This window comes from Pyricularia grisea (genome assembly GCF_004355905.1).
Source record: "Pyricularia grisea strain NI907 chromosome Unknown Pyricularia_grisea_NI907_Scaffold_4, whole genome shotgun sequence".
In the NCBI taxonomy this organism is placed as follows: Eukaryota; Fungi; Ascomycota; class Sordariomycetes; order Magnaporthales; family Pyriculariaceae; genus Pyricularia; species Pyricularia grisea.
Window position 1 is genome coordinate 2,863,570 of NW_022156718.1, and position 20,690 is coordinate 2,884,259.

Consider the following 20,690-nt stretch of genomic DNA (forward strand, 5'->3'; position numbering starts at 1 on the left):
AAAGGTACATGGAAGTTGGGTTTCGATTGTTTGACACGTGATGGGAGGGAGGCTATACTGATAAGATCCAGGACCCACTTTCGATTGGCTACACCGATCAAATTGCCGGTAAAATCTTACTACTGGAGACTTTTTTTACCTTTTGTTGCTCATCCCACCAACGAAATGGCCTTGGCCACCGCGGTTTTCTCAATATAGCCGCACTTTTCTGAGCGTTAGGCTTATTTCCAGCTCAATCACTTGTCGGGGTTGGGTGGGGTCTTCAATCTTTGTTTCTTGTTGATCTGGAAGACGCCCCCGACCGCCCAGGCATTCGTCATTGACTGGTGAACCACGACCTGACCGCCTTTGTCTGGTCCCCCCGCGCTGCCTCCAGAGCCGCTGGCTGCTTCTTCCTTGGTCAATGCGAACCCGAAACCAACGCCCGACGTCACAATGGGCCGCAAACCCAATGCGCTGATACTCCAATTTTTCGAGCGAGGCCCCAAACTTGCCGACAACAGCAATCGCTATCCTCATACATGCAAGTCCTGCGGGGAGAACTTCCCCAAGGGCCGCATCGATAGCTTGACGAACCACCTGACGCGAAAATGCCCTGCCATATCCGAGAGCGACCGGGTAAGAGCCTGCTTGACAATCCACGGCTTTAACAAGGCTGCTGTCGAACATACCAGGGCGTCTGTTGCCTCCGCAACCACCACCGCTCGCCCACCCGCCGACATTCAGCAAGACCTAGACCTAGTACAAAGAGACTGGACTGCCCTCGAGACTCTGGCTGAGGTTTCCAGGCAGATAGATCTCAGCGAAAAGCACGACGATCGCGGCAACCCTGCAGGAGCCTCAATAACGACAGAGAGCGCACTGCTGGGACAAGAAATCCACGATCAGTTCTTGGCACAGAGCGCCCATCTTGGCTATAAGGATGACCATGGCCTGACTGTGCCCCAGGATGCCACAGGTAAGGCCAATCCTGCGTCAATAGCCTCGGCATTCTCACTTCCAATACTAACTTGAACCTTTCACAGTGCAAGAACAGGCAGTCATACCAGGAGCCACGTTATCAGCAGCTACAGATGCCGTCAAGGATGAACCGACCGCTGAGCAACAACTCGAGGCTCTTATTCAGTCTGCAGAGCAAGCATCACATTCAGCCGCCTTGAGTGTCGCGGCAGCGGCTACAGCAAGGCTTAACCCGTCCTTGCTGGATCCACAACTACGTGAAGAGGGCGTGCTCGCGGCTGTATTACCCACTACAGAAGCTCGTCAGACAGATGAAGCTCTTGAACCCGTCTCGACGGGCCCGAGTCAGCCATGGGGCGAGCTCACACAGGCTGATCTGCTTACCACCGTACCCTTGCGTGTACCAAGCCAGGGCGATAACCCATTGGTGCCGCAGCTGCTGCATGGACCCATCAAGGGCGGATTCCGAATGTCCAGCCCGAATGGCGGAAAAGCCCGGCACTCGAGGGCTCGTTTTGACGCAACCCGGCGCAAAGAGGTGCAAGAGGTGCGCAAGATTGGCGCCTGTATAAGGTGTAGAATCTTAAGGAAAACCTGCTCCAAAGGCCACCCGTGCGACACATGCAGGAAAGTCCTCTCGCCTCGCATTTGGAAGTCCGGTTGCGTGCGAACCAAGTTTTCAGAGCAGCTCGACCTCTACTCCGCCGGAGTGCAGATAGTGCTTAACCAGCAGAGGCTGAATGATTTGAAAGCCCATGTCAATTTTGCCAACCAAGGAACCACCCTTGAACTGTCCATATTCCCAGAGTGCAGTTTTCACATTTCAGCACAAGCTCTACAGAGCATCGGTGCCAAGGAAAGGACACCAGAAGAGCCAGAGAGGCCGTGGGTAAAGGAGGAGCTACTTCTTATAGATTCAGAAAAGGAAGATTTGCAGGGTAGCGTGGAGCTTTACATGCGGCAAATTCTCCATGAGTTTGTTGAAAGAGAAAAGTCACACTTCGCTCGTGTGACACTAGACACGGCCATCACTCTTGGGCATGAGACCCACGACGAGTTGCTGAAGAAGGCCATCGAGCTTTGGGGTCTGGTAGAAATGCTAGATCGAGAAAGACAGTGGAACATCACTGTCAAGTACGGCGGTCTTGATGGCAGGACTAGAGAGATCAAGGACTCGACGGATCAGGACTGTTTTACGACCATTTGTCTACAACTCACTGCCGCCGCCGAAAGGAAAGCGGCGCACACGAGCAAGCAGCTACTCCAGGGTATGCAACGAGTCTTGCAGGACAGCAAAACCAAGATTGATCACAACATGTTTTTTACCACACTGATTCTCCTGAACTGCGTGGAGAAGACGACATGGGCGTTCAAAGCGTGGGAACAGGATAGTCTCCAACCAATGTGGCCACTTGAGAAGGCTCCTCACAATTTCACTGGGCAAGGATATGTCTTGGCCGACCTCCTCAAGATGCTGCTTGGCATCCGCAAAGTGCTGCCTAGGACGTTTTGTCGCGAATCCGATGGAATGCTTGCAACGCATGAAGAAGAGCCAGTTCTCCAGGGGTATTTTCACAACCTGGAACTCAAATGTAAGGCAATTCTTTTGCATTCTTACTGGTTCGAATGCCCGTGTAACGGTTCTCGCTAACAGTAGTCTTTTTCCCCTTTAGTCGCCGATCTGCAGGCCAAGCAAGAGCAGCCCATCTTCTCTCCGACAGACTCAAGGTCACTCGAACTCTTGTTTTGTTCCACTCTTCTTCTGCCCGCTGCAGAGTAAAGACCCGCGTCATCGTCTAATAGATAGTCTAGAACTATCCTTGGGAACATGAAGCTGTGGCCACAGCAGCACCCGATATATACGCCGTCTTGCTTTTATGACCCTGCATGAATTCATGACCTTATTAAACATCTTCCCCGAGTCTTCCAAATGGTGTCGCGGTGTTGGTGGCTGCGATTCAATTGTTTCACGTTTACTTCTGTGGTTTACTGCTGCCGGGCAGCGTTGGGACGGAAAATGCTGGAAAGAAAGGATGATAATGGATGTTAGAGCTTACAATACCCCCGGCTTGATGCAAGCAAGCCATGTTGATTTAGTCAAGTATTCCACAATAAAAACTGATATTTTTGAGGAAATGAAAATATGAGATGGAAATCAAGCCAAACCCTTTCGGTGAGGGAATTGGGAATCATCTATTATTTCAAGTCTGGCTGATTCATGCCGGATGGTCTGTTCCAAGGATCGTTGAGTGACACGTTTCGAGCGTGCTTTCAACAAAGGGCACTGGTATGATATGGCACCCGAGGTTCTTTGGGTCGGCGTTTATAATACTCCGCTGGGGAGTATACTTGCCTAAGGTTCTTACCTGTCTACATATGTTGGATGAGTACGAGCTTGTATTTGTCCCATCATGAACGATGGGCGGATCGTTGAGGAGTTCAAATAAAGAACGCCGAGTGGGTGCCATATGACGTAACCCTTTTTACGAATAAGCAGGGCCATTTACATCATCATCATCATCCAAAAAGAACCCTCATGTCATCATTTCAAGATTAATCTAGGTATATGCTGGCTTTTTCCCCCCTTTCCTTTGCGGAACAAGATCTCGATACGACATGCTTACTTCAGTCAAGATGCTATGCGACGCGGGGAACAAAACAATAGAACAAGACGTTGCAATTAAAGACTATGCCAGGCCCCTCGGTCTAGACAACATCATTCTCATGCGGGATCCTTGCGCTCCGTCTCGGCCGAATTTGACCGCTTGACCTTTTTAAAGCATGCAAACTCGTTCTTGCTGGCGTCCCTCAGACGCTTGAGCAGGCTGCGCAGCTCGGGCAGCTCGTTTTGCATGTTGAGCACGGCGTCTCTGTCGCTGCGGCTCTCGATCTCCTGGTAGATCTGGTTCTGCAAGTCCTTGGCGCGCTGCGTCGTGTAGTGCTGCAGGGTCTGGGCGGCGAACTCGACGTCGAGTGCGGCCTGCAGCAGCGTCGAAAGGTCGTAGCGGGGGCGGGTCTTGAAGGCCTCGAGGAGCTCACGAGACGTCTGCTCGAGCAGATACGATAGCACCTGCGTGGTGAGCGAAGAGGCCGTCGTGGAGACCTGCGAGTGCACCAGGACCAGGGTCAGGAGGACCTCGTAGACGTAGGGCCGGGCCTCGCGGGGCTTGGCGCCGTTGGCCGGGGCCCAGTCTGCGGCCGTCACGCCGGTTCGGATGATGCCACGGAGCGTCTCGATGGACGGGCGCGTGTACGACTGGAACAGCCGGGCGTCGATCTGACCGAGGACGTCGCGGATAGTCTTGGTCTCGTCGGTGAGCTTGACGGAGAAGGCGTTTTCGAATTGCGTGTTGAGCGACGGCACCAGGTCCGACCTCAAGCGTTGTAGGTTGCTTAGAGTCAACAGCATCCGTACGTTCTGTTACGTGTAGAAAGTAAGCAAAAAACAGCCAGTGAATATCAGTAGAGTCTGGAGCTACAAGCCTTACCCTATCGCCCGCGTTAATTGTACTGCTTCCAACACTGATGCTGTTGGTGCCCGCACTCATGCGCAAACTCGTCGCGCGTGAGCTCGCCGCGGTCGCGACGCCAAGAACTTCGGGGTCAGTTGTCCATTCGTCATCGGACTTCTTTATCGACCTCTCGGCATTCTCTACCATGCCACTCAGCGCTTTATACAGAGTGGTAACGTACTGAGAGCGAACCATCTGGAGCAGCTTCGTCGGTGGGGCCGTGACTATGTCTTCGGCACCAGCCTTTGCCGAGGCCTCAGGTATGTACAAAATCTTTTGCATGCCGGAGAGCAGGGTGCCCTCGAATGCAGAGAAGCATGCCGGCATCTTTGTCACGTCTCGATCTTCTGGTGCTCGGTTCCAGTCCTCGACATGTTTTATGGTCTCGGCATCCTTGTTCCACGCAGCACAGAGAGCAACCACGCAACGCTCGCGCGACACGTTGACCAGCGTCTTGAGAAGCTCCAGCTCTTGGGCGTCACCGAGGCCTACTGGTGCAATCGCTGCCATCTCGGAGGCTCCCGACCCAACAAGAGCCAGCATTTTTGACAGGTAGTGCACAGCACTGACGGAATTTGACCAGGGTGGCCAGAAAGCGAACTTCTCCCAAGCCTCGCCTCGTTTGGGTGACGGTGGCGGCAGGTTGTTGGGATCAAGATTGAACCGGGGGTCTCTATAGGCGGTGGGAGAGAGCGCACCGCCGAATGATGTTGACATGGGCGTCTTGGGTGACAGGGGCATCGGAGAGAAGAGTAATGAGATATCCTCAGGGGGCGGACCGGCGAAGAAGATGAAGACGTGCTCACGCACCATTTCTACCAGTTCTACCGTGCCCTTTTGCAAGTTCGACGCCCAATCCTCAGATAATTGATGGTGCACCAGCGATTCGCCATTGTATCCTGTTGGTAGTGAGCGCTGAATCTTACCATCGAGAAACCCTTGCACCGTCTGCCAGAACTCTACAACCTCTGCTAGAATTCCTTGCGGAGATAAGAGCGTATTGAGAAACGTGAGCATCTTTTCCCACAGCTCTATTACGTTGCCAGAATCATAATTGGTGGGTCTCGAATCGATTGACTGCCGCCCTAACGCTCTCAGATAGGAGCCAATGGCCCGAGGCGCTGGTCTGTCGCTGCTCGACAGCCTCCGTCGTAGTACTTCAATCTCAATCTTGGCGCGGTCTGCATACGACTGGATCTTCCCCTTGAGGTTGTCGTACCGACTCAAGAGCCAGAAATATATGGGGTTATCCTCAGCACCGAGCTCAAGCAACAGACTGATAAGCTCCATGTGCTGATCCTGCGGCTGGCCCGGGCCATCAGACTTGGAGACGTTGTGTAGTGCAGATAGCCTCCGCCACACCGTCCTCTTGAAAGCCGAGATCTGCTCCTCGACATCGTGCCACATGCGTGCAGCTAGAAGGATTTGATACAGCTGAGAGTCACTGGGTGGCGTAGAGCCAAGCTGTTGAGCGATGCGCCTGGCCTCGTCTGCAAACCTCCTTGCCTTGGAGTACTCTTCTATCAGGCTCTCGTGGTCCTTGCGCTTGATGCTGTCTGCGATGGCGGCGCTCGTCTCCACGTACTCGCCGAACCTGCCGAGCGAGTTTGCCACCGTCTTGAGGGTTTCCTCGCGCTCCTGTCCACCCAAGGCAGGGCCCCAGACGTCCTCTGCCTTGGCAGAGACGTCCAACAGGGGTGTCTTGATGCCCGTAACGCCATACTCGCTCTCCTTGATGAGCGCATTCTTTTTGCGAGGATCCGGAGGCTGCGGCGTGAGCGGGGTGGTAAGATTGATGGTGCCGCTGCCCGCTCGAAAACTATTCCTACTAGTATGCCGCGAGTGGGCTCTGGCACGCGCCGTGGGCGGTGCGGGTGGCTCGGCGCCCCTGTACTTCATCTCCTTGTAAACGTTGTCGATGGTGGCCTTGGCGCGTACGAAGCGCTCAAAGTTGGATTCGACCAGGACTTTGAGTGAAGCGGACTTTTGGTCGATGGACTGCGACAGCGCGTCGAGGCCCATGAGGAGCTGGTTGGTGTCGGCCGTGGCGTGCATCTGAGAGAGGAAGAGGGCGGGCGAGAAGGTGGTGGACGAGAGGAGGAAGCGGTTCCTCAAACGCGGATCATCCTGCAGAGGCACACCGTACTGCTTCAGAGTGCGCACGACGCTGTCTGTAGTTCCCAGGGGATCCGGCTCGTCCCTCTGCACCAAGTTCCCTATACCATTTGCTGTCTTCTCCGACCCCGGCACCACACTGTTCCTGGTGCTGACTGCCCTCTCGAGAGCCTGGTATCTCGACTTCCTCCGATTGAGTTTTGCCTTTTTGTCATTGGCATCATCTTCGCCTTCTGAGGCGTCACTGTTGTCCTTTTCTTGGGGCCATACTTCTGGAGTCAGGCTCGTAATCTGGTAATGTTCCATTACCGTCCTCTCGAAGTCGGCCATGTTGACGTCGTGTGCGTCGGCGCACTCGTTCCGCTACTATTGCGCTCTATGAGTTTTAGATCTTTGTTTCTTTTAGAATATGGGGCTGTCGTGCCATTATTCGTTGTCTCGTGCCTCTGGTATCGTAGTAGCTCAGCAAGATGGGTCGCGTTTGTAACTCGGGCTCGTGGAGGTTAGCGTGAACTCCAGGTCGCCAATGTCGAGAACGATGCAACTGCTTCTTGGCAATTAACTGCGCAGCGTCAAGTCGTGAAAACCCAATATGATCAAATTGTACTAATCAATGAGCAGCCAAGAGCAATGCTGATAAAAGAGATTTATGTGCTTCTCTCTGCCTTCTAAGAGCTGAACAAGCAACTCAAATAACCCTTGGTCTGCCCTTTGGGCTCCAAGCTTGTCTGAGGTTCTCAAAGTACATTGAAGATCGAGGTGTACTGTACGTAGTACCTAGACTAGCTGCTACCTAAGGTAAGTACCTAAGTACCCTACCCAATTACCCAGGTGGGGGCGACTTGTTCCATGTGAAAAGGAGTCGTATCCGCATGATGTGAGTGCCAAAATAGAATCGCAGCTTTGTCTATCTCGAACTTCAAGGCAAGAAATGTATTCGCAAGTTGAAATCTTCTTCGCTAATCCCCAAGCTATTGAATTTTTCCCCTGACTTTTTTTCCCTACAGATTTTCTAACGAATTTTTGAATTCTGTGTTTGATTATTTATTACATTGACCAACAGGCTAAGCATTCCCCAGGCCTTTTGTCGCAACTTTCCTTGTTTTAGTTTAGTCACTCTACCTAAGGAAGGACCTTGGTGACCTCACTGTCCGAAGGTTCCATCGGTCTCTGCTGGCGCGTTACTAGGTACCACAGCCAACCCCAACCTTGATTGACATTGGAGGCTTCATTCCTTAACATACCTACACAAGCTATTTTCCAAAACAATAATGCGCCTCGGTCTCTCTCCCAAAAGCTGTTCTTAAGGAGGAGGGCGTTCTTTGGGGTTCTTTCACAGTTTCTGTTTCTATTTATTTTTATTGATCGACTTCTATTCTCTCCTTTTATCGTGTACATACTTGGTACCATCTCCACCTACACATTCCCGCTACCAAGTCGCTCTACTCAGGCTTTACCGAACCGAGCTTCTCCTATCTATGCCGCCCTTTGTATCATAGCCGCCAACTCACCACATAAAAAGTTATTCCAGTATTTTTCCCGTTAGATTCGTTCATACCTCTTGCGACCCGCCACTATGGCGCCTTCACGACCGACAACGACGGGCTACGAGAGACTTGCACAAGCCGACCAGCTCAGCGATTCGGAAGATGACGAACCCCTTGGACGCAGCTTTGCATCGCTTCAACACCCGGCCGCGCCCCGATATGCACCCACCGGTCAGCCAAGGCCGCACAGTGGCATGACATCGCCCAAGGCCGGCCGAAGCACCGGCAATGGCGTCAAGTTCCAGAGCGATAGTGGTTACGGAGGCAGCAGGAGACCTTTTGGGGCCCACCGCCGGTCGAACTCTGGTGTGGATATCAAGGCCATCAATGCCCGCCTCGAGCGCTGGGCTGACGAGATTGCTTCCAAGTTCAAGCGCCATCGGGACAAGAAGCCCGGGGAAGACCAACGGCTCGAGATCCATCACTCGGTCTTTCAGGCGCCCGAAGGTGTGCGACCAGTTACAGCCGAGACGCTTGCAGATCCCAACGCGCACGGTGGAGCTCCTGCGATGAGCTCGGATGAGTTCGAGGCCATCGTCGAGAGCGTGCGCATTGCGATTGAGCAAGGCGTTCATCCACTCCTGATTTCGCAGGGTAGCTCGGGAAGCTACTTTGCGCGGAATCCTGATGGCAAGGTTGTTGGTGTCTTCAAGCCCAAGGACGAGGAACCGTACGCGGCTGGCAATCCAAAGTGGAACAAATGGATACACCGGAATCTTTTCCCCTGTTGTTTCGGTCGTGCCTGGTAGGTCGTTTTGACTTGCTCTCAAGAGCAACTTGTGACTGCTTAACAAAACTCTAAATATGCTAACTTAGATCGCTCCACAATTACAGTCTAATCCCCAACTTGTCGTACGTCAGTGAAGCAGCCGCCTACACGCTCGACTGTCAGCTGCGGACGCATATGGTACCCTACACGGATGTCGTGCACCTTGCATCCAAGTCATTCCATTATCCGTTTTGGGAACGCTACGCGCATTCGCGCAACAGGAAACCTCTTCCCTCCAAACCTGGAAGCTTCCAAGTGTTCTTGAAGGGTTTCAAGGATGCTAACATCTTCCTCCGGGAACATCCCTGGCCGGATCAGTACCTGTCTGGTTTCAGAACAAGTGATTCGCATCGCAACAAGCGGAAGCGATGGGCTGAGAACTGCAGGCCATCCCGAGGCGCATCTGCTAATGGAGAAGATGAGAGCGACGATGAAGGTGGTGTCGGTGGGAGCAATGGGGGCAGCCGAGCAAGTCCTCGGCCACCAGGACCCGATAACTTTGTCTGGACAGAGACCCTAAAGCAATCGTTCAGGGAGGAGCTCGAGAAGCTGGTCATCCTCGACTACATAATGCGCAATACTGACAGAGGCCTTGATAATTGGATGATCAAGGTAGACTGGGAAACCCAGACGGTTTCGGTCACCTCGGAACCGGTTCAACTTAAGATGGATGAGAGCAACCCACGTGAGCCGGAGGACGCACCACGACCGGTGGACTTGTCTCGCAGAGGTTCCCCGGAGACGAGGGCATCATATCCTTATAGGAAACAGCAGCCAATGAACGCATCTACTCGGCCAACTTCGACAGCGCCGGATCCCAAAATATCCATTGGAGCTATTGACAACTCGCTATCGTGGCCGTGGAAACATCCCGATGCATGGAGAAGGTATGTCGTAAAGAAAAGCCTTGTCGTTGGGGTACATATTCAACCCCACTGGATACCTACTGACATGTCTTGATATTTAAATCAGTTTTCCTTTTGGTTGGCTATTCCTGCCCGTAGACCTGATAGGTCGTCCTTTCTCACAACGCACACGAGACCATTTTCTACCCCTATTGACTTCGACACATTGGTGGTCGCAAACGCAACTGGCGCTTCGTGAAGTGTTCCAATTGGATCCTGATTTCCAGGAGCGTATGTTTGCACGTCAAATAGCAGTGATGAAGGGCCAAGCATGGAACGTGGTCGAGACTCTCAAAACAGCAGACCATGGTCCGCTCGAGCTTACGCGACGCGCCAAGGTCTGTGTCTGGGACGACTTGGTCGACGTCCCTGTTGCCGTGCCTATGAGGGCGACCAGTTCCGAGATGCATCGCACTTTGAATGCCGAGGGCCCTCTTGGTGGTGACGTGCTCTTGGAGGAGGAGATGGATATAGGTGCTGCCAATTCATCTTCCAAAGCCGTTGCGTCATCCAGTGCTACAATTGATGCACTTGACATCGCAAGTCCACCAGCAGATCTGCCACATCCCGGTCGTTTCGAGCTTTCGGTTACGAATCAAGGTGACACTGGCGATGGCGTTGGCGATGACATCGCATCGGGTGCAGCGGTGACGTCGTCACCAGAGGAACTGGCTAGTCCTGCCTCGCCTACGCGGGAGAATGGGCGAACCTCGAAGCAACGGCCCCCGCTGTTCAGCGCGCGAAGCGCTCAGGGTCCCGGTAGAAGTCTGAACATGTACACACCGCACCACGAAAGGCGATTCTCGTTTGCCACTGCGGCGAGCCGACGCAACAGCAATAGTATTGCGCAGCAACTTTACGCTCCTTCTGCAAGTGGTGCTGCTGGCGGCGCGAGGGCGTCGGCAGATTCGTTTGGTTCATACCAGTACGACGATGACATGGACGGGGACCTCGGATACGCGGCGGCCGAGGGTATGGAAGGCAGCCGGCGCAAGGTCATTGTGGAGAGACTGGAGCCAGTGAAAACTAGGAATCCCGTCTTCACATGGTGCTAATGGAGGAGACGTTATTAACAGGGAAGGCTTGGTTGCTTTTTGCTCGAGTACATTTCGAGGGAGGCCATCTGAAAAACTTGTACTGATATCTGTGAATATGAGCCAGACAGAGTACGTGTGTTAATAGCAAAGTGGACTGGAAGTGGCTTTGATCATGCAACTCTTTTTCTTTCTTTTTTTTTCTTCTTTTTTCGACGGCAAAGCCTGCATAGGTGTCGTGTCCTGACCAATAACCTACCTTTGCCTACCTAGGTATTCAGCTGCTTAAACCACGTCCCTACCTACCTACTTACCTAGGTAGCTAGCTACATACCAAACTGCATACATACGGATACCAAACTGCCGATCAAGATGATAATATACCTTGCTCAAAAGAAAACCACCAACTTGGAAAAATGTCCAAACCAACTGTGTTAAAGATTTAATATATATCCAGACAAGGATAGGTATGCAATCACAAACCTACATCCTGACATTGGTCAAACTTAATGCTTCTTACCCTGTCCACCATAGCCAGCTGAATTTCTCCTCACACGGGAGGTCTCCGTTACAAGTTGGTCGAGGTGCAGGAACCTATCGCCCGCTTTCCCAAACCAGGACAAGTGACGGGTGGGAATCAAGAGGGGGTGGCTTCTGTTCCTGGGCCCGGAGCTCCTCCCTCCCCAAGCCGGCGTTCTTCCCGTTCCACTTTTCTTTTTCTTTTTTTCTTCTCCCCCAGTGATACAGAGTAAATGGATGGTAGTATGCGGAGTGGGTTAAGTTGGTGGGGGGCAGTCAGCTTTTCTCTCGTTGGCAACTGGAACTAATTACCACGTAACTGGCACTTTTTGAGCCATGAAAAGGGATCCGGGTCCATGGACATGGATTTCGGTTGAGGAAAGATTCCCGAGTGGGTGGTCGTTCCCGCTCTCCCCCTCGTCGTAAACCTCGTACCGCCCCTTCGGCTCCTTTTCTTGGTGCGTGTAACGACAAATCATAATTTTTTGTCTTTCCAAAAAAAAAAAAAAAAAAAAAACAATGACATAAAAAGAGGGAATGGCTTGGGTTAAAAAATGCAAGCTTCCGTAGAGGCGGGTTCGAAAAATGGTGCGACATCGTATCATTTATTCCATGAATCACCTACATTTTGGCTCCGGTGTTTTTCTTGCACGCTGCGTATCTAACGTATCCTTTTTTTTCCTTTCTTTTCCCTCTTTTTTTTCCTTTTTTTTTCCTCTTTTCTTTCTTTACAAGGTTTATGTCTCCCCTCAAAAATCCCTATCAGTACGGAGCCAAAAAGGGGGGTATTTGGTCATACTGTGCAGGCCGTATGAGGAGACGACAACGCCAAGTAAATAAGCTAATTACCATCCATCACCACTTTGTGGCACGCTTTTCTCGCCAAAATCCCATTCGCCCATGGAATGCTTTTTCGCAAGATCCACTCCACCTACATATGGCTGCATAGCGTATGGTCCTATTTCCTTGGTGGACTTTAGGAAAGGTAACCTTGGCCGTGCTTGCGAGGTATAAATGTGGTTCGGGGGCCAGATGCAGTGTCGGTGGTAGCGCAGCATGCAAGACGACGCAAGAGTCTGTTAGCCACCGAAAATATTTATGCTGCATTACGCCAGCTTGTTTTTTTTTCCTTTCTGTGGCAGTCTTGTTGTCATTCAAAACAAAACAAAAGGTCACGAGCCCGTTTGGTATTGAGTGGTTGCCCATAGCCGAGTTTGTATCTTTTTATTTTTTTATTTTTCCTTGTATTCTCTTCTTCTTTGACAGCAAGTTATAGTTACCCCTGACTAGCAACCCACAGTTTCTGTCAGCTCCACGGGTAGCGGTTATATCCATATTGGTAATGTGTGTGTGTGTGTGTGTGTGTGTGTGTGGTTGTACTCGCAGCCGCATGCGCGCCGTGCCATGGGTAACTGCAGATTTAGTAAATACTTGGCTGGCCCGACAGAATGACGAGTATCCACACCTTGGAGCCCGCTTGCCTGCCGCAACTTGTGCGCCACCCTCGAGGGGGGAACCTATTATATTTTTTTTTTATTCTTTGTCTCGCTGGCAACGGGAGCCAGAAAAGCAGGGCATTCGCTTCAATAGCCTAATTAGGTAGGCTGCAGTCTGATGCCCATGCCGTGGTGGTGCGAGCTGGGCGTCTGTCATTCCACTTCTATACTTTGAGCAGCTCAGTTGAGGTTGTATTATGCTGTAATGTTGATCTCGTGCCCTTCCCGTTGTCGATCCATTAGGTAGGTAGGTACCTTAGGTATTAATCACGTCAGTGTGGAAGAAGAGAGGGAAGGGAAGGGAAGGGACGGACTGATGGACATCCCATATACTTGCCTTTTTAAACCCCAGGAGCCTTGCCGGAGAAAGGGGGGCTCGCTAATGAGGGACAACAGTATAGTGCCTCGCCTTCCTGCATGAAATATCTATCTCGAATGTTTAAAGCCCAATCATTTTTCAAAAAAAAGTGGCTGTGCCCACCCAGATTACCGGGACACCCGACAGACTGGGTCCAGATTGTATTCTGCACGAGGGAGAACACAGCGGAGACAGAGCTCGGCACTTGTCAAACCTGATCCCTCTCCCCCCTTTTCCTCTATTGCAGCATTTCTGTTCAACCTACCAGTTTTCTGCGCTTGAGTTCTCGAAAGACTGTCACCCTCTATCCCATGGAGTTTTACCACATAAACACAAAGCACAACTTCAGTTGACCATCCTACAGCTGAGGTCTAGACACACGTGGCTAGCTTTCTTCAGAGAAGTGAGAATGGAGGAGTATGTTATATCTCCCAAGTCCCTTCTTCACCAGATACCAGCAGACATAGGGCTAGCTTGATGTTCAAGCAAGACCAACTTACCCCTTGATAAGTGACCTCCAGACTGTCGAGCTCAGCGATGAATTCCTAGAGACTATGTATCTTCATGGCCGAGTTTATCAGCGGTATGCCATTGAGAATGGTGCTTATTTTGGACCCGTTGACGAGGTAAGTATCTTTGGGATCCTGCTGTTACTTTCGAGGGACACACCCACATATAGGGAGATAATGTATTGACTGATCCCTTGGTTGGCTGGTCAAATATCTAGGATGAAGTGGAACGCCTTTATATAATGCATCAAGTCTTCACCATGCTCTTCGACAGGAGATTAATATTTCCACCAATACGAAGACCAAAAAGGATCCTTGACTGTGGCTTTGGGACAGGTTCTTGGGCGATCGAGGTAGCGGATCAACATCCCAACTGCGAGGTATGTTGGGGGAAAAAACAATCATGTCTTGTCTTATCTACCTTCCCTAATATCTTTCATATATTGTGCCCACACGACCTCATAGGCCACACTTGTAATTCTGGCTCCAACTGACCGAAAAGCAAGGTCGTCGGAGTGGACATCAACCCGATGATGATCCCCGAAACGCTCCCCAGGAACTTGAATCTGCAGGTTGACGACTTGAATGGGCCGTGAGAATATGTCCCAATAACTACCTCGATCCTATCTGCATGAACAGAAACTGACTGGGCACCACAGATTCACATTTGCTTCAGACTCGTTTGACCTCGTCCACAGTCGAATGGTTGCTGGTGGGATCCACGCAGACAGGTGGGAAGGGTATATGGAAGATATTTATCGAGTACTGGTACCAGGAGGCTGGTGCCAGATGGTTGAAATGAGTTTCGTCTCGCAGTCTGACAATGGGACTTTGACCGAATGTGAGTTTCGTTTTCACACCAGACAAAGGAAATACATTTCCCAAGATGATAAACATGGGATACAGATACAATCTTTTCTAGCCGTGGAGAACGTCTACTAATCTACAAAGCCACACCTTGAGCAGACCACGCCCTCAGCCAATGGTCGGAAAAGTACCGGCAGAGCCAGAGCCCCTACAAGGATCCAGACGCGGCAAGTCAGCTGGCTACGCTAATGATGGGCGCGGGATTTGTTGACGTGGAGGCGAGAGATATGCCACTACCGATGAGCGCCTGGTCTAATAGTCAGTGCACACACACACACACACACACACACACACACACACACACACACACACACACACACACACACAAAAGAAGGGGTTCTCCGGAATCTCCAGAAAAAAGCTGAGTTGTCAAGAATAAAACTGACCGAACCCCAACTTTTTTTGGTACCCTTACCAGACGCCAGGGAGCGCAGCATAGGGGCCGCTAACCGAGACAATGTGCACAAGCTCTTGGCGTCCCTGGCGACTTACCCCTTCGCACAGGGTCTGGGGATGTCACTGAAGGATATCCACCTGCTTGTGGCACAGGCTCGGAATGAAGCCGAAAATCCGGCGTACAAGGTAACGTCTCGCGCGTGCTCAAAGAGAATCAAGCTTTTTTGACGTCCACCTTTCAAGTATAACTGACTGCGGCTCCCCATTGCGGCTCTGTACCTTAGGCTTATTTCCGACTGTAAGTCTGAAGATTACATCATTCTCACTAGTTTTTTTTTTTTTTTTTTTTTTTTTTTTTTTTTTTGACCGATGTCCCAAAACCTCTTCTGACCGAGAACGCCGTTCTAGATATGTTTGTATTGGCAGAAAACCCCGGTGAAAAACATGTGCAAATGAAGAGACAGCCAAGAGAGCATTGTGGTAAGGGGGTGAAAGTTCTTCACGACAAAGGCATGAAAGACTAAGGAAGGAGTGGCAAACCGCCGAAGAAGAAAATCTAAGCAAATTGTTGTTGTGACGCGTACCTGAAAACTGCGTGCTTGTAAGACCTAGCTAGTTAAATTGCTTGCGTCTCAAGTGGATTTTGATGCATCTCCTAGCCTCAAGAACTCGTGTGGAGAGGGGAATTTATTTAACAACCACAAGAATACTAATTTCTAAAAATATCGTTGTACCCTTTTTCTGGCGTTCGGAGAGTCCTTGGGAAGCTGGGCCATAGAGGCGTCGTTCGACGGCCATATCCTAGCTTATCATAACGGTCCTCGCCGATTTCGAAAGAATCATGATGCGGTGATCGCAAAACCGTTTTGAAATTGCCATGTTCTGGACAAACAGCCACAAAAATGCAATGTGGCTCCAACGTTACCCTTCTTGCCCTCCTCCAAGCCCAGCACTAGACACATTCTAGACTTAGGTCTAGGTCTAGTCGTAGCTCAGAGTCTGAGCATAATCGCCGAGAGACATTGAGTCTACAACGGGTCTTGGCGCATGGAGTTCTTTCAGCACGGCATACCGACCGACAGGCACTGTTTGCTGGTCTGTGATTGTCTTGTCGCAGAGTCAGCGAGAAAGCAAGGTGCTAAGACGCTGACTGGCTACAGTACATCTCGAACCAGTGGCCTCCAAAGCCGTAAAGCCGGTAAAAGTCCAAACCTGGCAGACAATCGGTATAGATGATCCGGGGGGTTAGTCTACCTACTGTACACACGGGCAGTGGTATAGATAGGTTTTTCTTTCTTTCTCTTTTCTCTTTCGCTGGGCTCTGATGATTAAATAATTTCACCGCGGAGTAGCCCGGTGGTTGTTTAGCTCTGTTTCGCTTTTGTGACTATGCTTATGTCTTTTCCTTGGCGGTTCCAGGGGGAAAGGCACTGAACCCATGCCGATCCTGGCGAGTTTCAAAGCGAGAATAGAAAACCGACTATCGAATGCTGAACTAAGACGGTATGGGCCAGCCTGACCTAATTCGCCTAACAGAAAAAGAAATAGACAAAAAAGACAAAAAAGCCAGGCCCCTGGACCATACGTAAGCCCAGCACCCAGCTGGAAGGGGTGGACACTGGGGATTTTTTTTATATAAGCTTAACCAATTGGATCTCTTGCCCTGTTTTGCTATGCTTGTAAAAGAGGGCCGAAGGATCACTGCCATCCACCACTTTATTGCTGCCTGGTAAGGCTATCCAAAAGGCCGAATTTCATATTTATTACAGGGCTTTTCTATCCTTCTCTTTCATTTTTATTTTTTTCCGTAAAAAGAGAGGAGAAAGATAATTCGCCGATCAACACAAACTTGAACAAATAAAGGAAAAAAAAAATAGAAAGAGAGAAGAAATGTGGTCATTAGCGATCCTCACCACGCTAGCGATAGCCCACAGCGCCGTGGCGACCGAGACCAACCAAGGAGCGACAAATGCACAGAATGGAGTTCTAGTCGGTCATCTCTTCCCGGCGTGTAACGGCCGTCGGGCGGGCGGCCACAAGAAGTGGTCCATGGAGCCGGACGTTCACTGCCTGGCGACTCCAGGCTTAGGCCTGCAGGTGCTCAGCCCAGCGACCTGCGCCAACGGGACCCGAGCAAAGCTCGCCCTCTTTGCCGACCCCAAATGCGCGGGTAGGAAAGTCACGGCGGAGAACGGGTTGATTGAGCTTTTGGACTCGGAGATTGGCCGCCGCAGCTGCTTCTCGACCTGGAACGAGCTGAGGGTCGTTGGGGAGGACGACATGCAAAAGGTCCGCGGCGTGGCCTTTTTCTGCGACCCTTCGCAGCTGCCCGATAAACCGAAAGAGCTCGAACCGGAAAAGAAGGAGCCGGTGCCGTTATCGCTGGCCAAGAAGGCTTCAGTGTCGCACAACAGCTGCTGGAATTCCAAACACGGCCCGACGGCGCCGACTTTCCTGCATCCGTCCCCCGACACCTGCCAGCGCCTGCCGGCCGGTCGCGAACTCCGCATCGGGCAACCGGGCGCTTGTGACAACGGTTCGCGCCCGAAATTGGCCCGGTTCATCGGCGGTACCTGCTCACCCGACGATGCGCTGCCTCTGATCGACATTACAGATGACGGCGAGATCAAGCAATGCCTGGCCTGGGCCGAAGGGGATGATGGTCTTGAGACCAGCTACGGGTTTTCCTGCGAGGGCGTCAAAGAGATTCCTGGCTCGAGTCAAGGCCGGCATAGGAATCGTGGCGGTAATATTCTTGGCTTTGTACTTGTGCTATGCTTCATCGGACTCATCTCCATTCTGAGTTGTGTCTTTGCTGCACTGCGCTGGGCAAGGCTGTTGGAGAGGGTTATGGTAAGTCAATCTTTCGCGTCAGGTTACAACCACTGCGCACATACCTTTGCTGATCACAGTGACATACAGGATCTTATCCGGGGATCCCGCGAGGGCGCTATCAGACTCTGAGTTCGGGATAGAGTTAGCTGCCAAAACCCAGTGTCCTCCAGGCGGGGTGGCCTTGCCAGGAGAAAACTATTGCAGCAATGGTTGGAAGCCTCACTCTATACTTCCACGGCGTCATTGTACACCATTCGTTTTCTTAATTTTCTACTAGTTAATGCAGCGATCTCTTGCTTTCACCCATGTATGGTTAGACCAAGGGCTGAAATTTACCCTCAGTCAGGTCTTTCTCCTGCTTTGTTTCATGATATGCATTCACAAATGAGGTGCCACTTGTAGTGTCGTGTATTATGGTCTGTGGGCATCTGCAAAGAAACCCTGCTTTAAGTATTATTTTCTTCCGAGGCGGGAGGGGTTGACTCGTCGCAAAAAATCTCTTTGCCTCCACAAAGGTCTTGGGAAGAGATGTAAATTTTTATACAGTATAGTACATCCGCCGAGTTTTCGTTTGGCGTGGGTGGGTGGTATCAGTTGTAGGAACGAGCGCGGCGTGCTTCACCGATCTCCATCTCATTTACTTGCTTCCTCCTTGACGATCCTCGCAACCTCGGCCTTCTCAAAATCCTTGCCAGCCAGAGGGCCATCGGGACGGAGCACTGTCTTCATGACCTCGCCAACATTCTTGCTCTTGTCAGCCGGCAAGCCGTCAATGGCTGTCCGGACAATGGCCCTGAGTGCCTCCTCGCCAACAGTCTCGATGCCGCTCTTGGCCGAATACTCGTCGAGGATCTTGATCTGGGCCTCCTCCTTCTCGGCCAGGTCCGGGCGGTTGGCGGCGTGGAACCCATCGGCGGCCTCCTGGTACGATCGGGCCGTCTTGCGCAGGAGCGCGACGAGGGCGGCGTCGGTGGTGATGGGCGTGCCCGTCTTGCTCGCGTTGAGCGTCGCGGCCAGCACGGAGCGGAGCACGGCCAGGCGCGGCGCGTCCTTGGCCCTCATGGCACCCTTGAGGTCGCCCTTGAGCTGGGCCAGCAGCGGCGGAGGGGGAGCTTCGGTAGAGTAGGCGCAGACATGGCTGGCGCCGTTGTGCCTGGCGAGGAAGGATGTGCGAAATGCCGTGGGGCGCACAGGCACCACTTGTTTCCAGGCACGGGCGAGTGCTTGCCTTGATAGACTTGTGGTGGCTGACATTTTTTTTTTTTTTAGGGATTGTAATATTTTACGATGTATGTAGGTACCAAGCAGTAAGCACGTGGTCCGAGTTTGACTCCAAAAAGATTAGTCTAGATCGTCACGCAACACGTGCAGTGCAGCTTCGGAAAGACGAGCAAAAAATATTTTGGAGTAACTCCAAGCTACCATAGAAAGCTTCTGGACCAGCCAAATCCCTGCCAAAAGGTGGAGCTAACCCCGGCTTCCACAGAGGATGGGCATCCACTATTTTTTTTTTTAAACTTTCTCCTATACAGTAGAATATCCATATTGGATCTAGACCAGTTCTAGTAGTAATAGCCAGTCCACATCATGCCGGTACCTGTGCGATGGATGGATGCATCTCGTGATGCGCAGGATCTCGATTACATCTACACCTACCTAGGTAAATAGCTTCGTCATCAATCAAGGCAACCATTAGTTGAGTCTTTTTGGAACGATGGTTCGGATGGAGATGAGTGGTTTTAATGCCCCCTATTTTTTTTTTTCTTTCTTTTTGCTTTATGTTAGCACGCGTCCGTTTTTTGTTTCTTTGTTGCCTTTGGTGGTCGATCGTCTGCCTAGCCGTACTAGCAGCCAAGGCAACCTACCTAGCTTTAGTTCCAGGACTAAATATGAGCCCATGCTACGTAGATAATCCGATATCAGAGTACCTATTGTCATGCTGTCGATAGCTCTCAGCTTCGGGTTGCGGCATGCAAGCCGCCCTTAGGCAGCGGGGTCAGGCCATCCCATTGCTTTCTAATCTGCCCAGTCTTTTGTTCTTGTTGCAAAAGGGCGCGCTTACGCAGCCTCAATAAGACCCGGATTCGGCTCTCTCGCCATCGCCCTTTTTGCTAAAAATTTCTTTGCGTTTGTTTTGAGATGGCCGACCGTCAATGATGGTAATGAGACAAGGAGCGATTGTTTTTTTTAAAGGGGACAGTTGGACCATAATTGATCCCAGCCAATACTACCAACAAACTCCATCCTATTCTTTTTGTTATCCACCTAGGGATTGTCTCTCGATATCATAGTCAATCATGAATACCACCGTCCCAGCTTGGTCTAGCTCCAAAGAGCCTGGCCGAGACAACCCCCTCTGTCTCTCACCATCAGAGCCACAGAGGGGCCGCAAACGGGTTCGGAGCCACCTACCAGTGATGAGGCCACTACACCACGAACCCTCTTGCGAGTCTACTCTAAGGGGACGTCGCCGAAACAGATCAAACTCACCCGTCGGCCCTGTTTCTCGCAACAGTTCAATCGCGGCACGGGACCGGCGGCAATCCCCATTGAAACAGCGTCATGTGAGCATTATCCAGCAGCAGCACAACACGCGCAGAAGTCAGTGTCCTTCGCGCTCTCGATCGGCCAACGCACCACCTGGCAGCACTGGAGCCCAACGCCGCAGGCAACGCACCCGCAGCAGGAGTCGGGTTCATCGATTGGAGGGAATGTTTAGCACGCTGGAGATGAATTCACCGCTGCAGTTTGAGGTCTTGATAAATGAGCCTTCTCTGGAGTCGGTGACCGTGGAGAGTAGGCAGCCAGAGGACTGATTATTCGGTGATTCGGTGTGTTTTGATTTTAGTTTTTTTTTTTTTTTTTTTT

General features: G+C 51.4%; 7 protein-coding genes across 7 annotated transcripts; 5 read left to right on the forward strand and 2 right to left on the reverse strand.

Annotated features, from left to right (window-relative positions):
* The first annotated feature begins 161 nt into the window (after positions 1-161).
* PgNI_07558 (uncharacterized protein) lies at positions 162-3,073 on the forward strand. Its single transcript, XM_031127568.1, has 3 exons — positions 162-958; positions 1,026-2,552; positions 2,634-3,073. The coding sequence occupies exons 1-3, from the start codon at positions 436-438 to the stop codon at positions 2,738-2,740; spliced, it is 2,157 nt and encodes a 718-aa protein (XP_030981420.1). The 5' UTR covers positions 162-435; the 3' UTR covers positions 2,741-3,073.
* A 443-nt stretch (positions 3,074-3,516) lies between these two features.
* Positions 3,517-7,290, reverse strand: PgNI_07559 (uncharacterized protein). Its single transcript, XM_031127569.1, has 2 exons — positions 4,449-7,290; positions 3,517-4,378 (listed from the first exon to the last, which is right to left on the reverse strand). Exons 1-2 carry the CDS (start codon positions 6,915-6,917, stop codon positions 3,683-3,685), a joined length of 3,165 nt encoding a protein of 1,054 aa, XP_030981421.1. The 5' UTR covers positions 6,918-7,290; the 3' UTR covers positions 3,517-3,682.
* Positions 7,291-7,779: 489 nt separating this feature from the next.
* On the forward strand, positions 7,780-11,088 carry PgNI_07560 (uncharacterized protein). Its single transcript, XM_031127570.1, has 3 exons — positions 7,780-8,879; positions 8,969-9,790; positions 9,876-11,088. Exons 1-3 carry the CDS (start codon positions 8,164-8,166, stop codon positions 10,861-10,863), a joined length of 2,526 nt encoding a protein of 841 aa, XP_030981234.1. The 5' UTR covers positions 7,780-8,163; the 3' UTR covers positions 10,864-11,088.
* Positions 11,089-13,688: 2,600 nt separating this feature from the next.
* PgNI_07561 (uncharacterized protein) lies at positions 13,689-15,289 on the forward strand (the record flags this gene model as incomplete). The annotated part of the gene is made up of 7 exons (XM_031127571.1): positions 13,689-13,841; positions 13,943-14,104; positions 14,231-14,316; positions 14,384-14,565; positions 14,691-14,849; positions 15,010-15,173; positions 15,272-15,289. Coding segments are annotated over 7 exons (924 nt in total), but the record flags the coding sequence as incomplete, so codon positions are not given.
* A 1,437-nt stretch (positions 15,290-16,726) lies between these two features.
* Positions 16,727-18,174, forward strand: PgNI_07562 (uncharacterized protein). Its single transcript, XM_031127572.1, has 2 exons — positions 16,727-17,840; positions 17,910-18,174. Exons 1-2 carry the CDS (start codon positions 16,878-16,880, stop codon positions 17,949-17,951), a joined length of 1,005 nt encoding a protein of 334 aa, XP_030980709.1. The 5' UTR covers positions 16,727-16,877; the 3' UTR covers positions 17,952-18,174.
* A 281-nt stretch (positions 18,175-18,455) lies between these two features.
* Positions 18,456-19,076, reverse strand: PgNI_07563 (uncharacterized protein; the record flags this gene model as incomplete). Its single annotated transcript, XM_031127573.1, has 1 exon — positions 18,456-19,076. One exon carries the CDS (start codon positions 19,074-19,076, stop codon positions 18,456-18,458), a length of 621 nt encoding a protein of 206 aa, XP_030980708.1.
* Positions 19,077-20,119: 1,043 nt separating this feature from the next.
* PgNI_07564 (uncharacterized protein) lies at positions 20,120-20,638 on the forward strand (the record flags this gene model as incomplete). The annotated part of the gene is made up of 1 exon (XM_031127574.1): positions 20,120-20,638. The coding sequence occupies one exon, from the start codon at positions 20,120-20,122 to the stop codon at positions 20,636-20,638; it is 519 nt and encodes a 172-aa protein (XP_030980969.1).
* Positions 20,639-20,690: the final 52 nt, after the last annotated feature.